We start from the raw sequence: 18358 nt of genomic DNA on the forward strand, positions 1-18358 counted from the left end.
CAATTCAGACTTTTGCAACTTGTGGGATTGCAGAGCTTTGGACTTTTTATTTCTGTCCTGTTCACTGATTTGCGCACTGCTTTTCTGACTTCTGACAAATTCAGGGACAATGCAGCTCCTTTGCGGAAAGCTTTCTAACCTTTCTGGTTTCTCTGTAATGGGCCCAGTACATTTACCTGTTCACACATGTCTCACATGTCTGCATACCAAAAGAAAAAAAAAAAAAAAAAAAAGTCTAGTTTCTTTGTGCTTTAAGTGAAAGTAAAAAAGTTAAATCCATTTTAAAATCTTTCAGTCTTGTTCAACTTCAGGTTTTTGCAGTTGGAGCAAATGGGGGCGGGCGATAATTGGTAGAGCTGTACAGTTATGTAACTAAAAGCTTTTCTGTTGCAAGTTAGGAGAGCAGATTGCCTGGCCATCAAATTGTGACACGTGTTTTTAATCTTCCCACAATGTCCATGCAGAGGAGTACAGTCAAGAAGTATGTATTGGTTTGGTAGATTAATGCATTCAAATAAAGATGTTACAAAATAATTTCTTTTGGGGTACAAACTTTTTTTTTTAGAAAAACAGTGGTGGTGTTAGACCACGTAGGGATTTAAATAGTATTTATTTTGCATAATTAATGGCAGATATTTTTCTTGGGTTGAAATTGTAACTGTTGATGGCTTTTAGCATGAAAGTTGTCATCTAAAACTCACAGTGGGGAATCAACTAGTTAAAAGATTATAAAGTGTATCACAGTGGTGATAAGATAAAATATGATATTTTATGGGGAAAATATCACATTACTATCACAGAAGGAATGGTCAGCTAGCCAGGAATCATGAATTGTGTCAAATTTCACATAAATATTCATGAAAACAGTGACTGAGATATCAGTGGGTTTTTTTCTGTACCCAGAGGGTGAGAGGTTGGTTTGGTTTGGATGGGGGTTCTTTCTGGCTTTTGTATTTAGTTTTTTTGATGGAATGACACTATATGGGTTTTATTGTTAGTGTATACATTCAGGGAAAGGGGATACAAGTATAAAACTATAATGTGAACTGGACTGAGATGAAAGACAATAGCATATGAACACTTTGCACTGTAAGTTTGTTGGATTTGGTACTGCACCTGTTGTGTATATAGTGCTCTTTTTGTGGAGTTGTGGCTTCAGCTTCTCCATGGCATGTTGACAAATATGAAGTCTGCTTATCTGTAGTGGGACAAAGCTTTACGTGAAAGAAAGCATCTGAATTGTACTTAAGGTGGGCTGTTGCTGCATGATAAGGCCTATCTGTGAAAATGAGATTTTTTTGTTGGGTTGGGTTTTGGGCCATTGAAGGGCAAGTTTAACCTGACCTCAGCACCAGTCAAGGCTTTTAACATCACCTTGGTTAATGATCATTGCCATAAAAACTCCAGGCTTGACCCTAAATGGCGTGTGGGGGGGGCAAGTTCTCTTTTGAGTAGCAGAAACAAAGCAGGTTTCGACACTGCACTCTTAGGCATCCATGGGCTTCTCCAAAAGCATTGCCTGCCTTGCTGCAGATGCTTGAAGTCACCCACCAGGGAGTCTGCAGTTTCACAAAAGAGCAGAGCCAACCTTTGTGCCCCAAGGCACAGACAGAGGCATCCCAGCCTAGCCCAGGATTCGTGTCACTTGTGCTTGGTCTGTCGTGTTTATTTGGGCTGCTCCTTCTAGGGAAACAGCCTCTTAGATTGGCTTCAGTGCAATGAAGGTGAACAAATCATAATTATGGGAGGTTAAATAAAAGGGTAGAGGTTAAAGTGTGAAACACCAGTGTCCCCTTGTGTAAGGCATGGTTTGGGAAAGCAAGCAGGATGTTTTTCTGTTCGGAAAGCAGAAGTCAGAAATGTGTCAGTTAAATGAGGCGTACAAAGGACAGGTGTGCTTTGCATTTTATGGAAAGCCTGTTGCTGTTCCTCTGGGTTTAAGACTACGAAGAATAGAGAAGTAATTTTAAAAGAAAGAGTAGCCTTTCTTGAACATGTTCTTTTTTTTGTGGCAGCTTTGGTTTGTCTTATTACTGTTGCCGGTATTGTGTGCTCTGGTGGCAGTACCAGGAATGGACAGGTATCTGTAAAAATCATTACAGACTGGATTTACCTGATGACTCTCCTTTAGTTACTTGCTAGCCTTTTGCACACACATATATGGATGTACATTATAGAAAACAGCTTATGCTTAGCAGCTGCCAGTGCTCAGCTGCTGATTGACTAGTGGATGATGCACAGAATTGTCATAACACATCTTACAACGCAGTGACTTTGGATTGTGCATATCTAAGATGATTTTTGCATGGTGAATCTAAATATTGCTCCTCTTCTGTTCTAGTTTGTGGAGACATCCATGGTCAGTTCTTTGACTTGATGAAACTGTTTGAAGTAGGAGGTTCTCCTGCCAACACGCGGTACCTCTTCCTGGGGGACTACGTGGACAGAGGGTACTTCAGCATTGAAGTAAGTTTCTAATTTCTGGGTTTGGGTGCAAAACCGCTTGCAGCGTATTACGTATATTTACCATCATATCTTACTTAACTAGTTCAGGAATACTGCGTCTCTTCACAAATACCATGTTAATGTTGCTGGTGGTGTTTTTATAAAGGTTCCTTGGAATCTAGCCAAATCCCACTATAGCTGTGCTGGAAAGCTGACACAGAATGGTGCTAACTAGTGGCCATCTAAAGGCAGAAGGCAGCCTGCAAAAGCTAAATAGTGTGAGTAGACGTGAGCTGTTAGAAAATAGACATAACAGAAAAACTTAACCTGTGACCCATAGTTTAGTTTGACTTTTAGGTTTATTTGATCTGAGTTTCCTGGATGTGAAATTTTAGGAGAATGGAAGGGCTAGATGAGAGGTAAATGGGACAAAAAGACAGCACACAGCATGCTGTGCTGGAGAAGATGAGTAAGTTCTGTTTAGATATGGCATGCAGGAGTGCATGATCTCTGGCTTTTGATGCAGCACTTGAATCCACAGAGAAGTGATGCATGAGCACCCTGTTGGTGGTGCTGAGACCTGGTATAGTCTCCAGGTCAGGCCATAGAATGTGGAGGTTAAATGACATCTTCAGCTGGCTTGTGAAAGAAAGTGTCCTGTCCAACCTGCCAGCTTTGACTAAATAAGAATCAAATACCAAACCCAAATCCTCTGTTCCAGTGCCCGTAAAACAAACTGGATGTTTTCTTCTGTCCTGTGTTATTGCTTGATTTTACAAACTGACAAGATGAAGTACGCAACTGTTGAATAAAACGTGATGTGGATTTTTTTGTCCAGGTTATAGCTGATCTAGTCATTGAACAATCAGAAGCCCTTGCTGAACTCTAGATCTACAGCTTAACTGTTTCTGTGAGAAGCTGAGACTCGAGCTCCCTCTGAGTCAGGGCAGAATGCCCATTACCTGTTGGAAACAATATAGATGCTATGATACATGTCTGTGTGTCTGTAACTAGATTAGATGGCATCATGTGAGAACACATCTACTGCTGTTTCATTCTACATCCCACATCCAAGTACACTGTTGCCATATTGGTATACAAGTATATAAAGCCAAGCAGCTGAGTTGTTTATGGTGTTTGGAAAACAGATCAGTATATTATCTTGCCAGTGTTATGTTTAAAGTGAGAAGTTTCTGAAAAATTAGATTCAATAAAATTACTTTTGTTTTATTAGTTCATTTTAAAATTTCAAGTGTTAACTGAATCTTTTGGCACTTTTACAAATAGAAATATGCTATTCCAAGTACAGATGTGCTAAAAACTTCAAAATTGCAAGGTTCTTTCACCCCCATGCTAAAAGTCAATATAGTCAGGATTTAGTCTCATACTGAAGTCAGAACTTTGATTGTGATTTTTTTTTTTAGCTTGAGTTCATTATTTTCTTGAGAACTGATCCACAGTGAGCTGTGAGCTAAATCACTGCTATGGATTCTCATGCTGGATTGCTTGGGGAAGATTGGGAAGAAGGAGCAGGAAGAGCTTCACAGACTTAAACCATTGTGCAGCTCTGTCTTGAACTACCATTTTTGAGTCGTATTAACCTCATTCATATCTTCTGTAGTCTTTGATTGAGACAAGATGTGTTTGGAAGAGGAAGGTTTTGTCTTCACTTCTATATACACATGCTTTTAATAAAAGAAATAGAACAAGTGGATTTGCTACAGCTTTCAAGTACTTCTCTGACAGTTTACCAAAATCTGTTTCAGGGCTATTATCAATTAAAGAAATAGCAAGACATAGAAAACCGTCTATGTATAGACTTAAAATTTCTTATTAGCAACCTGTGCATACATACTTAGCACATTCAATTCATTGAATTCAGATTTTCCATTCAGGAACATGGCTTTGTCACTGGAAGCAGTATTGGCTTCCACCAGCGCCAAGGAAATATCTCAGCTGTCACTTCTATTACTTCTTTTGTATGTTAGGTTCTCAAATCACTACTTTTATTTTTTTTTTTTTGGTCACATAACTGATTTTCCCCACCTGTCACCTTGATTAAAGAATGTCTTTGAAAGGGAAGGCAAGTTTCAGTTTCATAAGTGTATTTAGATGTAGAGCTGTGCAGTCAGGCATGAACTCAGCACAATAAGTAGTGACAAGGAAAGGAAATTTGTGAAGAATGCAGCTTGGCATTTAGAGGGGGAGAATGTTTTTGGTGGAGAAGGGGACCTAAGTACATAGATCAGGCACCACCTCTTGTCAGTACTTTGTGCTGGGGAAGTCATGCTGATAAACAGCCCTAGCCTCAGTTCATATTTCTACCATGCCAATCACATACTGATCTTTATTCCATCCATCTGCTGGCTCCCCTTTCTGCTATGGAGACAAGAGACTATTGCAGTTCTGGGGTCTTCCCAAAAGAATTAAGTAGCTGGTCCAAGGTACTAATCATGAGTAATGCAAGCTTTAAAAAATATTCCCCTTGACTGCCGTGTGATCTCCAGTGTAAAAGTGACACCATTGAGCTTAGACCAAGCTGAGTTCTGATAGTGGGCGAGATAATCCTTCTCTGTGGGCTGCAAAGCATTTGGGATTCTTCTGGATGAAAGGTAGTACATAATGCAAGCTATTATCATTAAGAACAGAGAAAGAAATTGCATAAAGTAGGTGGAAGGCATTTGATAATTCAGAGGGAAAAAGAGAAAAGTATTTGTATAAGGCACTCAGCAGAAATGTCAGTCCTTGCCCTATGGAGCTTTTGATCCAAGGGCTCAATTTTTAATGTGCATGTTCCATTTTTGCTGGAGTTAGCTTCACTCCTTGAAGAGAGGGGTGTGTGTTTTGTGTCTTTTATATTAGTTCTAACCAACGAGTCAAAGGATGAGAGACTGATAGAGAAGTTACAGCAGATAAAATTAAAAAATGTCATTGTAGGTAGAATGAGACGAGGTTTCTTGTGACAGACGGAATGTTTATTCCAGATCTGTGTTCTCTTTTCCATTTGACCTTTTGGCAGAGCTGGACATTTCTTCACTTTAAAACAACACATTTCTGCAATTTAATACACTGCATTTGTTTCCTTACCTATGTAACTGGTAACATTTCCCTCTTGTGCTTGTGCACTGTTCCAGAGGTTTGACTCCAGAGTAGAAGAAACCCCTTGGTTTTAGCTTTCAAATGAATTTTATGGTCATGGAGAGTAGAAACCCAAATGATCAAAACAGAGGGCTATTTTTAAATCTGAAGAATAGTTAGAGCCTAAGTGGTTCTGCAGGAATAGGTTGTAAGCAAGAATGACTAATCTCTTTACCTGAGTCTGAAAACTCTTTTTTGAAAAGCAGACAAATGCTGTGCTGTGTAGGGAAGAGCACATACAGACTGTTTTTCATCTCAGTCTTTGCAAAATTACAGAGTAAAAGCCAACTATAATGCATTATTAATAATAATATGTAAAGCAACTGTTGGAACTGTTTTATTGCTCAATTCCTTATAACAACATACTGTTTTATATGTCACTTGACCATCATAAGGTAATAGTGATCATTTTTGGCAGAGGAAAGAGTTAAAATACGGAGAGTTGTACCAATGTGCAAAACTAACAAAGCTGTAGTTATGTTTTAAAATTCAGAACATGCATACATTTCCCTTCCTGAATGCACAGACTGAAATTTCAGAAGGTGAAACTGGTTTTGTGGTATTTCCAGCAAGAACAAAGTGAGGTGTTTGGACTGAGTCTGGAATTTGACCACTGGATCTTGCACCAATTAAAAAAAAAGCATCTGGTGCTTGAGATGCTTCTGAACTCAGTGAACTGTTGGAAATTAAATGGTCTCTCCCAAGAAAAGAATTACACATATATAAATTTATGTTAGTAAATGGTGGGTGAAATTAATGCTGGTGAAGTTGTGTGTATATTATCTGTCAAGTCTCTGTGAACTTTTAAGGACTTAGTTGGAAGAATAAATACCTTTCAGCATCCTCTGTTATTGTAGTGTGTTAATGTTTTCCAGTAAACAGCTTGATTTAAAATAATTTGGGCTGGTCAGGAATACTTCACCAGTGAAGGCAACAGTTTTTTCAATTCTCTTAGAGCAAAGAAAATCCTAGGACTTTAATTGTCCTGAATTTCCTTGTCCTTTTCTTCTGTAGACTAGTAGCAAATATCTTTTTTCATAGCAACAATTTGCATCTTGTGAGATGTCATTTTTGTATAGCAGTGCTCCTCAGAGCTGTGAATATTCAGTAACTCAGCAAATTTGGATTATTTTTATATATATTAGATTTCCAAGCTGGAACATCTGTGTGTGTCAGGGATGTCCTTGCAGCTTGACTGGTACTGTGCCTGCTGTTCCCAGTGTGAGTCCCCAGCATGCCAAGAACCCCTTTTGCAGGGGGAGAACATGTGATGGCACCATTGCCCCTGTACTGATGCCATCTCTCTGTGGGACACATCTCAGAGAACAGCTGTGGCCTAGACACAAGGTCCCAAAAATGAGAGTTAGGAGTCATCACTTGAATACCTGTTTAGAAAGTACTAGCTATGAGGGTTAGAGGAACATTTATGAAAAATAATTTCCTAGTCACTTTCCGGTTGAAAAAGAGGTACTTCTTTTTGGATATTTTTTATCTTTTCAGATATTATTTCTAAAGGCTGAAAGGGGAGTAATGTGATATAAACTTTAGCAAACAGTATATTGTGATTTTGCTGCAATCCTGCTTGTGGTGAAGACAATATGACTTTTTTTTTAATCTGCAGTGGTGTTCAGAATTTTCTTTGTGCTCAAGGGATAGTAGTTCAGAAATGGCAGTAAGCTGTGTCTCTTATGAGCATTCTGGTTACAGCTGCAATGTACCTTTATTTGTCTCTGAAATCCTGCCATAATAAATAGTCACCCCAGTAGCATGAATGCAGCTACGTGTGTGAAAAGGTACATGGTTTCCATTGTGATACTCCATTTTAGAAAGCTGTATCTCTAGTAGGTACTGTGATGGCATCATTATTTCAGTGCACCTAAAGTAATCCAATTTCTGTATTTAGGTGAGGTGTGTGTTAGTGCAAAAGCTATGCCAATTCCACAGGTCACAGAGCATCAGTGTGTGGCTCAAATTATTCTTTCAAGTGTGAATTACCTCACACTTACTCACACTTTATTTTCTCTGCTGGAGGAGTGCCCAGTGCTGTCAGTCATTTGGTGGGGTAGTTCATCTTTTGTGGTCAATGCGAAGCCACACAGCTGGCAGTGAGCTGCATCTCTCTCGTCCTTGGCACTACCAATGCTGGAGCACCCAGAAGTGAGCACTGTGCTGCTGTGGTTATAATCAAACGGCCATGGTGATGATTTTTCAAGGCTCCTTGCTTTAGTCACATAGCATGAAATGCATAGAAGAGCTGTGGGGCCTTTGGTTTTCTTTTCCAGGATGGGGCTGAGATATGGAATTGTGCAGATACTCAAATTCAGCATGCAACAGTGGAGTTAAATCCCAAGTATGTTTTGAAAATGTGGGCCTTTGGCTTACACAGTGCTTAATTGCACAGACCTTTTCTTTCCTGAAGCTGAGGCTGCCAGAACCTCAGCAGGCAAACAGCTTGACTAGGGAAGCTAAGAGGTGGACAGATTACCTCTTTGTTACAAACTTATCTACAATTTCAACAGCTGAAAGATACAAAATAAGTAAGAGGGGTTTGAGGATACTCAGCTAAGAACTATAACTTCTTTTTTTTATATATATATATATATATATAGGTTTTTTTTATAGGTTGAAATGAGACAGGCAAAAATACCTTACAGATGTCTAGATCGCAAGGTGCTCACTACATTTTGCATAGAGGTACAGCAGAGCTGATGTTCAGTATGATCTTAATGAAAAAGTTGAAGTGAGAAAGGTATTTTAAAATTCTATGTCAGGGAAGCAGTATTACAAAATACTTAAAGATCTGTAGCTTAGATTTTTAACAAGGACAATTTATCATAAATATTCTGACTCCAGTAAGAATTATGATATGTGAAGCACAGGTAGGAAAAAAATCAAAACCAGAATGTTTGATCATGATTTGTTGTTTGAACATAAGCGTTTTTTGTATGTAAATGGCTAAGTTGAAAAGCCATGAAAATCGTTGCCCTCATATTTTCTCATTAGTTTGCATGGAAAAAACTCTTCCAATTAGTTCTTATTTACTATTACAACATCACTGAACTACTGAAAGGAAAAGGGAGCAAATTAAAGGAATTGTCTAAACAAAATAAATGCCTGATATAGTATTGCTGAAAACAAAAAATGTAAATAGTGGGCTTACATTGCTTGAATAGTGGCAGAGAATTAGAACTTTCTGAACTGTATTGATCCTCTGTTACCTTCTGTCTGGTTCTCATGAGTACTTCAAAGGAAGCATAGAAAAAAACAAGAATAAATCTATGATAAGCAAATAAAGAGCTACCAACCTGTAAACAAATACCTAATGCCAAAAAGTTAATTCTGTCTCTCTTTATTTTCCCTGCTTTCCAGATCTGGACAATATTTTAAATATGTAGTGCTTGTTTAAATTTTGCCAGAGCTTTAGGAAAGTGAAAAACTTAAAAGGGCAATGTAAATTACTTTTTTTTTTTTTTAATATGCCATTTAATTTAATCACTAATTGTGCTTTTCTAAAAGTGTGTTGGCAGGATTAGAAGCTCCTAACGTAACTTGGATATGACTTTAAAAGCTGAAGCTTTTCTTGCATGGGTGGGGATGTCTCTTTAAACTTCTCTCACAACATTTACATGAAATTTTTGCATGAGTCTCTAAGTTTCAAGTGGAAGGTTCTGTAAATTGTTGGAGAAATGAAGGAGTCATCATCAAAAAGAGAGAATTGCTCTGATGGTGCGGACAAGTTCAGGTTTCTTGCCCCATTGGAGTGAAACCCTCAAACCTGCTGGAGTTTACAGAGGGACAGAAGACTTTATCCAGGCACACCCTTTGTGGTTGTTTTGAGCCACAACAGATGATTCCTGTGACCTAACACCATAATTCCATGGTGGATTACATTAGCATGATTTCCCTGGCATTGTGACATCTCTTTCTTGCTTCCTGCAGTGGCAGTAGTGCCAGGGATGTGGAAGAATTGGAAGAGCTGGGAGGCCTTCCATGTGTTTCCAAGGAGGAGAATTAATTTTACAATTCCTCCAATATATTGCCTGTATTTTTGCTGTTTTCCTCTGTCTATAGGCCCTCTGAGTAGAAGAACAGAAATTACAGATAAAGAACAGATGAAGCATTCAGAAGTTTACATGTAATAAACTCAAGGCAGTGAGGAGTAGTATAAAACTCCTGCTGCGGTGTGATTATCTATTGGTAGTGTGAGCACAGACATTTTAATACTGAATCCCTCCTTCTTTTCCTGTTTTTTTTTTTTATGAGTTGACTGTGTAGCAAAAAAGGTAGCTGAAATCTACATGTTGAGATGATTAAAGTTTCTATTCAGCTGTTTTTCAAGGCACTCTGAATTGCAGAAGGGAATCCACACTATAATGTAGAGGCATTACATTTACAGGAATGCTGATGTTGTTCTACTCCAAAACAACAGAATGCATTCTGAATTTCCAGTCTATTGGTTATTAAGTTAAATTACTTTTTTTTCCCAATGGAACAGAGAGGAGTCTTAGGAAGTAGATGTAAATTGAAGTGGGGGGTTTTGACACCTTTTGTTTCTTGTACAGCATTTCTGCAGTTCATGGTTATATAAGCAAGGAAAGGATGGAGGAAAAACCATTCAGACAGTTTTTCTAGCTTTCTTGTTTTTGAGAGGATTCTGTGATCTCTACAGTGTCCTTGCTGGTAGTGGGCTCATCTCATGGGATGAGTGGGTTTTATTTCCATCAACTTCCTTGGAGCTGTGAGCTCGTTTTTGAAACAAATATTTTTAATTGGGTGGTTTAGTAAGGTCTGAGCAGAGCTTAGGCTCTCCAAGTCTTTTTTTTTAATCTTTAAAAACATGTCTAGAAGAAATGTCACCTCAAATAGAAATCTTTAGGAAAGAGAAAAGGCATCGTAAAAGCTTGGTAGTAACTTCATTTAATGCGTGAGCTTTGTGGATCTTTTTACCCCATTGTATATGGAGAACAATGTTAAGTGAAAAATGAGCAAGCTGAAAGCTGAGGTATTTCCTGAAGTGTGAGTTAAATTGTTTTGAGGCAGATTTTCCTTAAGCCAGGAAATGCAGGTCTTCCGGTGAAATTGTTTCCACGGAAGGCTTCTGCACGACTTTCCAGGTGGAGAGCGTGCACTTCATTGTAGAGATGCACAGCAATTGGTGTGTGAGAGCTGGGGCTGCTGACGGCAGTGTCACTCAGCAAAAAGTGTAAAATACTATCAGAATATACCCACATGGGCTCCAGTCATTCCAGGCTGAAGTACAGAGAGGTGTTTGAATGTAGTATATGAAGAATGAAGTTCATCAGTTGAAAATAAATGCTTTGCACAAATTTTACTTTTTCTGCTTTTTTTTTGTGATGAAGGGGAATGTAAATCGTTCTGTCATTAATTATGAATTCTGTTTTTACTTTCTTGTTCTGATTCGCAGTGTGTGCTGTACTTGTGGGCCTTGAAAATCCTTTACCCCAAAACACTGTTTTTACTTCGTGGGAACCATGAATGTAGACATTTAACAGAGTATTTCACATTTAAGCAAGAATGTAAGTCTATCTTACCTTTCTCCTCTTAACTCCTTTTTCAGCAACTTAATTTGTAATTTTAAAAATACTTGATACCGGTTCACTATTAGTAAATTTTCATGTACTTTTCATGTTGCCAGCCATTAATTTTAAATTGTTGTTAAATCCCTGTTCCCTGAGAGGGCAGTCACCTCTCAGTGGTGTGGAATGGAAGGGCTTAGAGCCCCACACATGTGAGCTTTTCAGCCTGGTGTGGGAGCATCCTGGGGCTGTTGTGGGTCCATCTGGGCCTGGATGCTCTTGGTAAATGTGTTCTGCTGCTGACGCTTTTTGCAGCAGCTGAGGGTTTGCTGCCCACGCAGCAACCTGGCAGGCAAAACCTGCTGGCACACCAGCCCTGGCACCTGTGTCAGGTTCCTGACTGCTAGTTAAGGAGGGCCTTATCTCATGGAGCAGGAGAAAAATACAGGGAATCTTTATTTTAGTTTTTCCTTTAGGTATAGCATTTTTTCATTTATCCTGTGTATGCTTAAACATCTCAATGTGCTGTTTTTATATGAATTCCTTTCTGTGTTGCAAGAAAGGATGCAGTGACACATAAAAGCTCATTAGATGTAGACCTTTACCTGCACATTGAAGCTTTTTTCCCCCTGTGACACTGTAAGATAAAACAGTGGCCTCAAGTATGTGTTTCTTATTTACAAGGGGGATAAAGGAAATGTCAATTGGCTCAAAGGCTTCATGGTTTACTGAGTTTAAATGCATATTGGTAAATTAACATTTCGGCTTCATTGTACCACCTCGTTCATTTCATAATGGCATTTCTGTAGATAATTAATTATAAGGGACTGGGCTAAAGTTCTGACTATTTCATAGAGAGTATATTGAGTGATAATGATGATAACCATTCAGCAGATGTTTTAAGGCTTGCTCTACAGATTTCATACTGAGTAAAAATGGTAGACTGTAATGGTATATTCAGTTGTTTGTTTACAGTTTTTTAGAAAAAATATGATAAAGTTTTATTAATTTCACCTCAGAACAGGAAGAATTTTTCCAGCAGTGGATTCCTGAAGATATTTTTGTAAGAAGCAAGAGTTTGGGTACAGTCCTCAACACCAGATAGAATAGTGAGAGAAAAGGTTTGAGGTATTAAGCATATTCCTTTTTCCTCTTAAATATTGATGGTGCTTTCTATTACCATCTTAATTTTTAAAAGGTAAAATCAAATATTCAGAACGTGTATATGATGCCTGCATGGATGCCTTTGACTGCCTTCCCTTGGCTGCTCTGATGAACCAACAATTCCTGTGTGTACATGGTGGCTTGTCTCCGGAGATCAACACCTTAGATGACATCAGAAAAGTAAGTCTTTGAGGTATTACACATTAGCACAATGTAAGCACCATTGGACGACTCCTTGTGCCATGTTAAGTGTTGTGCTTTCTTGGAGAAGATACAAAAGAGGTCTAGAAGAATCTCTCAATATACAAAGATAAAACAAGTAAAGCTCATGTGATTGCAATTAATGGAGTTGGTATCTTTTTTAAATAGTCAAGAGCTTCATTCTCAATAAGTCCAGCCATATTTTTGGTATTTGAGTGCCCAGCAGATAGTCTGATTGAGCCTTAGTAAGTTCATGCTTGTGTACTCTTATGTTCTGAGAAGTTTCTCAGAAATGTCCTAGAAGTTCAGAGAACAATGTCAAATGGCTTCTTCACATGTTCCAGTGTTATTGCGTGTTATCAAGGATTAATTTTTTATTCACGTGTTTTGTAGAAGATATCTCAGTTGATATTTCTAAGAAGGGATATTTAAACCATTAATTCTTAGTTGTTTTCAGAAAAAAAATACATCTTGTTTGCTGTTTGAGACTTTCAAACACGGATATATATTTCTAAGCTTTCAAATTAGTAAAAGGTAATTTATATTCTGAGGTTAATTTGTAGTCTACTGAGAAATGAATATAGTTAAAAAAAACAACAAATTGAGCCAGTAATTACATGTTTTGGTTTAAAAGCAATTAGCTTAAGATATTAACTGCACTTTAAAAAATTACTGAATGCAAAGTTTTGTTTCTGAGGTAAAGGTTCACTATCTCAGTAAACAAAAATACTCTGCATAAAAATTAGCTGGCTTTGCAACAGCATAATGGCAGAGTAGAGTTGTTTAGCTCTCAGATTCTAGATTAGGTTCATTAACACCTTCCCTTCCCCCTGCCCAGCCCCGCGGGTTTATTTATCTTTGGCAATCAGCAGAAATTGGGTTTGCATATTTATGAATTTTTGTTTAATTTAAAGGAATTGTAATTACACAAGTATTAATTGGAGAGGGCTGAAATAAGACGTGTAGATATGCTGTGAATATGTCAAGATGAAAATGCGAAGGTAAAATTGTAGAGATCTCTTATTAAAACTTCGAGTGTTGGAAACTTACAAAACCAGTTTGTTCTCTTTGAAATTTTTTTGGAGTGGAGAAGGTATCTGCTAGCTACTGAATCATTGCTTGATCTTTCCAGTCAAAATAGAGAATGTTTCAGATTGCAAGCCTTATTCATACTCCATCTTATCAGTTCTGTTCTTATATGAAAGAATTCTTGAGATAACACATGGTGTTTTTATCTTAAAGAGTTCTTGCCAGAGAATACTGATTTTTATTACTTTATTATTTTGCTATACTTCGTCTTATTTGTGGTATGATTCTCTGTAATTTGAAGTTTTAAAAGTTTACCTATAGTAAGACCAGAAAGAGAAGTTTTTAGCTTCTTAATTAGGGTTAAGGTTACAGGAGCAACAGGAATGTCATGTCAAGATGCTGTAATGCAGAGATATTGTCTTGATATTTAGATACAATTTTTTGTGAAAATGTACATAAATGTAAATGGGAACTTGCTTTGAAATAACTACTGTATTTTCTTGAGGTGCCCTACTTACATAAATTGAATGCTCTAAGGTTTGAAAAATCATGAAATACAGAAATATTATATTCTCCGTTGTCAACTGGAATGCTTGCAAAAACCAGTAGAAAAGGCAAAAACAAAACCCCAAAAAATTAATATAGAATGGAAATCCACTGTATCTCTTAATTTTCAGTTGCATCTGTTCCCTCTATCCCATGTCAGTGTTCGCAAGGAGTGTTTTGCTGTTACTCAAACTCCATTGTTTTAAAGCTGAAGAACAGACTGCTATGAGTTTCTTTTTCGCCTGATCATGCAATGAAAAACAGTAATTTTGCTTCAATGTTTCTGTGATACATAGTTGAAAGAAGTTAGTATTTCTTTGTCTCCTATTTTTCTTAGTTAGATCGATTCAAGGAACCACCTGCATATGGACCTATGTGTGACATCCTGTGGTCAGACCCGTTGGAGGACTTTGGAAATGAGAAGACTCAGGAACACTTTACTCACAACACAGTCAGGGGGTGCTCGTACTTCTACAGGTGATTATTACTACTTTGAGTAGTTTTCTGTTGGTGAACTGGTTCTGGTTTTGCAGTATAAATGTTTGCTTGAACTTTGTGGCACTGCTTAGGTAATTAGGCCTTTTTTTCTGCAGGCTAACCTTGTTTTCAGAAAAAAAATCATGCTTGCTTTATTTGAATCTCTTCTCTTATGCCACACTGGGGAAATTCTAAATCACTTAAATTTAATTTTCACCAAAGCCCGTGTATTTTGTTTATTTCTGTTCTTTTAAGTTAGAGAATGAATGTGTCATTTTTAAAACGGGGTACATAACTGCATTTCTAGTTTGAAAGTCAAAACTTAATTTCCAGTGAAAGGTGCCAGCACTGGAAAACTGATTACCTATTGTTCTGCAGGGTAAATAAAAACAGTAATTTCCCCCACAGAGGTACTTTTTTTTTCCTCTCAGTTTGAACAATTTTTTTTTTATTTTTTTTTGTTTGGGAATAATTTTTCTTAAGAAATTCAGAATTTGAAGAGCATTTGTTAAATGGGATGTAATAATATCTGAAATGCAGACAAGTGCCTGTGTCATTCTTGCGGAAACACGTATCTCCCTTCCTTTGACAGTGTGGGGATTGTAAGGAATTTGGACTTCTTTTTTTTATTTATTCTGGTAGTTAAGAACAACATACAGGGACACCAGAGTAGCAAAACTAGGAGGGGAGGAGGTTAAATGGCAAAATTAGCAATGTATTCAGTGAAATATTAATTAAAAATTCCATTTTTGTTCAGGAGCAATGTGAAGATGCTATTGAAATGTTAAGAGGTTGTTGAACTTCTTGAAGTGAAGCAGTTCTGCTTCAGCCCATGCTAGTTACATACAAATCTAAGTTTTCTCTACAAACTCAGCAGAAGGGAGGAATCCAGCTCTTTCACTTGCCTTAGAAAATCTCACCTTGAACGCTGACTGTAGCTGTTTGGTAACATATCAAAAGTAAATCAATGGCTTCCACCAGCAGCCAGGTGACAGAGCCACTGGAATCAGCCTCCTTGTCGGTAGTGTTACCAGGAAGGTAGCAGATGGTTTGATGCTAAGAAACGAGATTTCCTGCTTCCTTCTTGGAGCTGTAGTTGCTGCAGCGTGGGGCCAGCTAAGAACAGAGCAGTTTGCTCCACAGCCTGGGCTGCTGGAACTGTCTCCGCTGGGGAAGTCTGACAGCCACACTTGGGTCCGTGATGTTTGGAAGGTGCTTAGCAGATGTGTTTGGGCTCATCATGAAAGGAATGGCAAACTGCTGCAAACAATTGATCAGTGCAGAAATGGGCTGAGACTGAGGGGTAAAATCATTGCTTATGATTTTTATGATTAGCAGCAGCAAATGTTGGTGTGTACCTGAGACTTCCAGGCACTGCACATGCAGGTAATAGTGATTTCCTGTCATGAATACCCTGGCAGACATGGCTTGTGCTTAAATACAGAGCTGCGTATTTACTGGAAAAACCTCTAGATTTTAGGTTGGGGTTTTTTCAGATGTCTGCTCCATACAGTTGCCATAAAATTCCCTTAATATATATATCAGTTTCCTCCAGAGAATGTATCAGACCTAGTCTGTGTCCTGACGCATATTCAGAAAAGTGCATGTTTCAGTAGAAGAGGAAATACTCAGAAGACAGCTAATTATCAGATCATGTGTGAGGACATGTAACTGTTTAATGATTCAATTAGAAGGCTAGTTTGGAGTCACGTTATCTGAGATTATATAAAGACAAGCATTCCTTTTAAAAGAAGTACCTAGTTGCCCTGGAAGATGACTAATTGCTTGCCTAATGATTATACCTGGTAAAAAAGCTATCCATCAATGTGGAATGTCTAATTTTCTTTGCCTTTTCTAGTTACTTCCTGATTAAAGGAACAAATTTTCCTAAACAGCCAGCTCAGCTTGTAAAGGAAGGACTGAATTACTCAGTCCTCCTTCAGGAATGCCTATTGATAGAATGATTGTGTTTATTCTGCACTGAATAAAATTTCTTAAGTTTCTTCAGTCATTTCCAGAACAGGAAGTTAAAAGATGATAGCAATGAGGATTTTGAATGGAGGTCAGGAAGATTTCAGTCATATCTGTGAATCAGTCAAAGTATTATTAAGATCTCCTAATTAATTGCAAGAAATATCTGTCATAAAGAACTTTTATTTATCGGATATGTTCATTATAATGACAAGTTGCAAGTTACTTTGCTCTGACTTAAAGTTATTTCCTAATACAAAAATGCTGTGAGGAAAAAAAACAGTAATGTGGCTTTCTTACTGTGCATGCATCATGTTAACTGGAACCTCCATCTCAGAAATCCTATGCATTCAGCCAAAACCCATTTGTGAAATGTTGGGCTGTTTCTATGAGAAAGTATAAAGACTGTAGCTTACAGTAGTCTGACAGGCTTCTCACTGCATTTCTTACGTGATCACTCTCATACAGCCTATTGAATTTCAAACTGATCCAGTATTTCTTCAAGAAACGTCCTTTTATGTAAGAATTCTTGAAGCTGTTGTGGCTAGTTGTAAAATGTCAGATCTTGAGACCGTAGGCATACCCTGTCATTTAGAGATGTAAAAGATAGTCAGCCTGATTTTCAGAAGTGCTCAGTCAACACTTAATGCGCACCTTTAGCATCTAGCAGCATTTTGTACTGTGGATTGTCAAAATAGCACAATGCCAAAGTGAAATGTTAACTGCGAAATATAAGGAATTCATGAAACTATATTAAAGTTTCTGTACCTTAAAGAGAACAAAAAGTGATACGGATGGGATTTAATTTTCCTTATCTGAAGTTTAAAATTGTATGTCCTTTGTAGTCATGGTTGATGCAATTTTGTGAAAAAGTAGAAATAATTAATGGAGTGCAGGTTGCTTAATTTGCTCTTTTATTATGAGTTAAGCTTTTCTTTCATCCATACCCAAAATAATGTTGTGTTCCAAGTGTATTACAAACAAGAGGGAATTAATTTGTCACAGAGTGATATTAGACCCACAGGCAAACAGTTTTTCAGCTGATCTATCTAGTAAAGAAGTTTTCCTGTTTACCAGATTATCTAGTTCTTACCTTGAATTTTGCTAGCAAATATTTATTTGCACGTAGTAATTTGTACTGATCTTGCCAATGACCCTTTGCACTTCTTAGGCCAGTGGTACAGAAACTCTCAGGCATTCTTATAAGAAACAGGTTGGACACCAGGAAGAACTTCTTCAATGAAGGGGTGGTCAGGCATTGGAATGGCAGTGGAATGACTGCCCAGAGAGGTGGTGGAGTCACTCTCCCTGCAGGTGTTCAAGAAATATTTGCCAGCCTTGGATAGCAGTGAAATGCTTACAGATACTCTGGGCTAGAGTAATAATTTTGGCCCTAGGAGCACATGATTTCAGTGGTGCACTTGACATGCAAGTTCAGTTTGTCAATATGCAAAGATTAAAGAAATGTCTGCTGAAAGCTTTTGAAGACTGTAGTGTATTTCAGCTCAGGGTGGAAGGCACAGTTGTATTAATTTTTTTTTTATTTTTTTTTTTTATTACTAGCATTTTAAACAGATTCTTTTGCCCACTTCCCTACTCTTCTTTCTCCCAGGCCAGAAGCTTTTTGCTGCCCTCACATGGTCTGCCCAGATGTACTGGCAGAATTGCTTGTGTGCTCCATCAGGCATGGGAAAGCATCCAGTTTTAAAAGAATGACTCTGCAAAAAAGATGTGTTTATTTGTTCTAATCCTGTGCAGTTCCCTGTTCCACTTCCCAGTGCAGCTCTGCAGACAGCACAGCTAAGAGCAAGCAAAAGCTGGTGGAAGGGGATGTTCTGAGAGTTGCTTAG

The 18358-nt window shown here is 37.9% G+C and overlaps 1 protein-coding gene across 4 annotated transcripts in view; it reads left to right on the top strand.

Moving 5' to 3' along the window:
* PPP3CA (protein phosphatase 3 catalytic subunit alpha) overlaps nt 1–18358 on the top strand; it is a 173312-nt gene that overhangs the window by 120312 nt on the left and 34642 nt on the right. For all 4 annotated transcript variants that reach the window (XM_014263150.2, XM_014263151.2, XM_014263153.2 and 1 more), the window contains exons 3-6: nt 2342–2466; nt 11009–11120; nt 12319–12464; nt 14398–14537. In XM_014263150.2, the coding sequence (XP_014118625.2) occupies nt 2342–2466; nt 11009–11120; nt 12319–12464; nt 14398–14537 (523 nt within the window). The remainder of the gene's footprint in view (nt 1–2341; nt 2467–11008; nt 11121–12318; nt 12465–14397; nt 14538–18358) is intronic.

The sequence above is a fragment of the Pseudopodoces humilis genome, chromosome 6, assembly GCF_049639895.1.
Source record: "Pseudopodoces humilis isolate 2021_Gansu_Grassland_sample_001 chromosome 6, ASM4963989v1, whole genome shotgun sequence".
Taxonomy (NCBI): Eukaryota; Metazoa; Chordata; class Aves; order Passeriformes; family Paridae; genus Pseudopodoces; species Pseudopodoces humilis.